Source organism: Buceros rhinoceros, unplaced genomic scaffold, assembly GCF_000710305.1.
Source record: "Buceros rhinoceros silvestris isolate BGI_N320 unplaced genomic scaffold, ASM71030v1 scaffold8112, whole genome shotgun sequence".
Lineage (NCBI taxonomy): Eukaryota > Metazoa > Chordata > Aves > Bucerotiformes > Bucerotidae > Buceros > Buceros rhinoceros.
In genome coordinates this window covers 3,723-5,828 of record NW_010398239.1, presented here as the reverse complement: position 1 = coordinate 5,828, position 2,106 = coordinate 3,723, and the positions used below count along the sequence as shown (strand labels likewise).

At 62.5% G+C, this 2,106-nt stretch overlaps 1 protein-coding gene across 1 annotated transcript in view; it reads left to right on the top strand.

Annotated features, from left to right (window-relative positions):
- Positions 1 to 1,168: 1,168 nt before the first annotated feature.
- ASPHD2 (aspartate beta-hydroxylase domain containing 2) overlaps positions 1,169 to 2,106 on the top strand; it is a gene marked incomplete at its 3' end in the record, with an annotated part of 3,754 nt that continues 2,816 nt past the window's right edge. The window contains exon 1 of the mRNA XM_010131019.1: positions 1,169 to 2,054. Coding sequence (XP_010129321.1) covers positions 1,169 to 2,054 — 886 coding nt within the window. The remainder of the gene's footprint in view (positions 2,055 to 2,106) is intronic.

The following is a 2,106-nucleotide window of genomic DNA, read 5'->3' as shown; positions in this document are numbered from 1 at the left end:
GTTCGTTGACAGGCTGCAGGATGGAGAGCCGGGATGGTGTTGGATGGCTTCCCTGGCCAACAAACCCATCCTACTCCTTCAAGTCAATGCTCTTGCAGATGAGCTCCCATGGCTTCTCCATCCCCACTACCCGAACCTCCCCGCTGCAGAGCAGTGCCCCGCAGCTCCTGCCAGCCAGCATCCTCTGGTCTTGCCTGGGGCTGGGCACCAGCTGGCACATCCAGGAGGTGCAGTCTGGGCACAACACCAGCACAGATGAACCGGGTGAGTGCCTGTGTCCTTCACTCTGCTTCTGGTGCTCTGGGCGAGCAAACATCGTTCGTGGTCATCAGGAGATGGAGCATCTTCTCTTTTCGCTGAGGTTTTCAGGCCGGGCGTTGCGATGGTGCTGGGAGCCGTTCAGCTCTGTGACCTGCCAGCTGGGAACCTCTAGTTGGTGGAACGAGACAAACCAACCCTGGCCTGCCACCGTGCCCTCACCGGGCTGGCCGTGAGCTGGGCTCCTGCGTGCTGAGGGCACCGGCTGGGCTCGGGGCTGTCAGCTTGGTCTCAGGAGGGAGAATCATTTCAGAGTGTTTAGATCGAGGGGATAAACTGAGGTGCTGCGAGACAGGGGTGTTTACTGTCTGGTTGATGCCCTCTCAGCCAAATTTCAGATGTGATAAGGCAGCAGTGGAGAGAAATGGGGCGGTGGGGGGGAGACGCTGGGCAGTGGCTGTTCCCTCCTTACCTTCTGTTCGGACACTTGTGGAAGGTGCTGTTGGGAGGGGTGGGGAGTTTCTCTCGGCATGGGGTGATGGTGGGCTCCTGGGCAGAAGGAGGTCTCCTCACCATCATCCCCCGGAGGAGCACATCCCCGGTACACAGCCCCGGCTGCACCCTGTGCCTCCCTGCAGGGACCCCAAGGAATCTGCCTTCCTGACACCTCCGGGTTTCTTTCCCCAGAGCCTCCCTCCAGCGCTGCCTTTCGTGATGATCAGCCCAGGAGCGCCGGCGGGGACCCTTCAGGCACATCGCTGCTGATCCTCGGCACTGAGCAGCCTGGCCACCTGCCTTCCCGGGAGCTGCCGGCTGCTGCTGCCCATGCAGAGTTCCCGGGCATGCCGGGGAGAGTTGCAGCTCCGTTTCCCCATGGCATCCCATTCCCCCTGCGCCCTGGCCCAGCTGCATGGTGTGGGTGCCTCTGAGGAGCACGAGGACTGACCGCCAGGCCCCGCTGCGTGCACCCACCCCCCGCTGCACCACCATGTCTTTGGAGTGGCTGATGGACTGGAGCTGGTCCCTGGACGGACTGCGGGATTTCATCGCCACCGGCATCCAATCTTTCCGGGACTGCGACGCCACCGCTCTGGCCGCCGTCGCCTGCCTCCTGGTCCTCTTCGTGTGGTATTGCTACCACGTGGGGCGGGAGCAGCCCCGCGCCTATGCCACTGTCAACGCCCTGATGCAGAGCGCCGAGGCCAACGGCGTGCAGAACGGCTACGTCTACTGCCACTCGCCTGAGTGCGTCCGCTGCACGCACCATGACGGGCTCAACCAGAAACTCTACCACAACCTGCAGGAATACGCCAAGCGCTACTCCTGGTCCGGCATGGGCAGGATCCACAAGGGCATCCGCGAGCAGGGCCGCTACCTCAACAGCCGGCCGTCCATCCAGAAGCCAGAAGTGTTCTTCTTGCCGGACTTGCCGACCATGCCCTATTTCTCCCGGGACGCTCAAAAGCACGACGTGGAGTTGTTGGAGCGCAACTTCCAGACCATCCTGTGCGAGTTTGAGACCCTCTACAAAGCGTTCTCAAACTGCAGCCTCCCGCAAGGGTGGAAAATGAACAGCACACCGAGCGGGGAGTGGTTCACCTTCTACCTGGTGAACCAGGGCATGTGCGTGCCCAGGAACTGCAGGAGGTGCCCACGGACGTACCGCTTGCTTGGGAGCCTTCGCACCTGCATTGGCAACAACGTCTTTGGCAACGCCTGCATCTCCGTGCTGAGCCCGGGCACCGTCATCGCCGAGCACTACGGACCCACCAACATCCGCATCCGCTGCCACCTCGGTAAGTGCCCGGGGGCGGGTCAGCCTGGCTGGGAGTCCTCACGGTGGGTGGT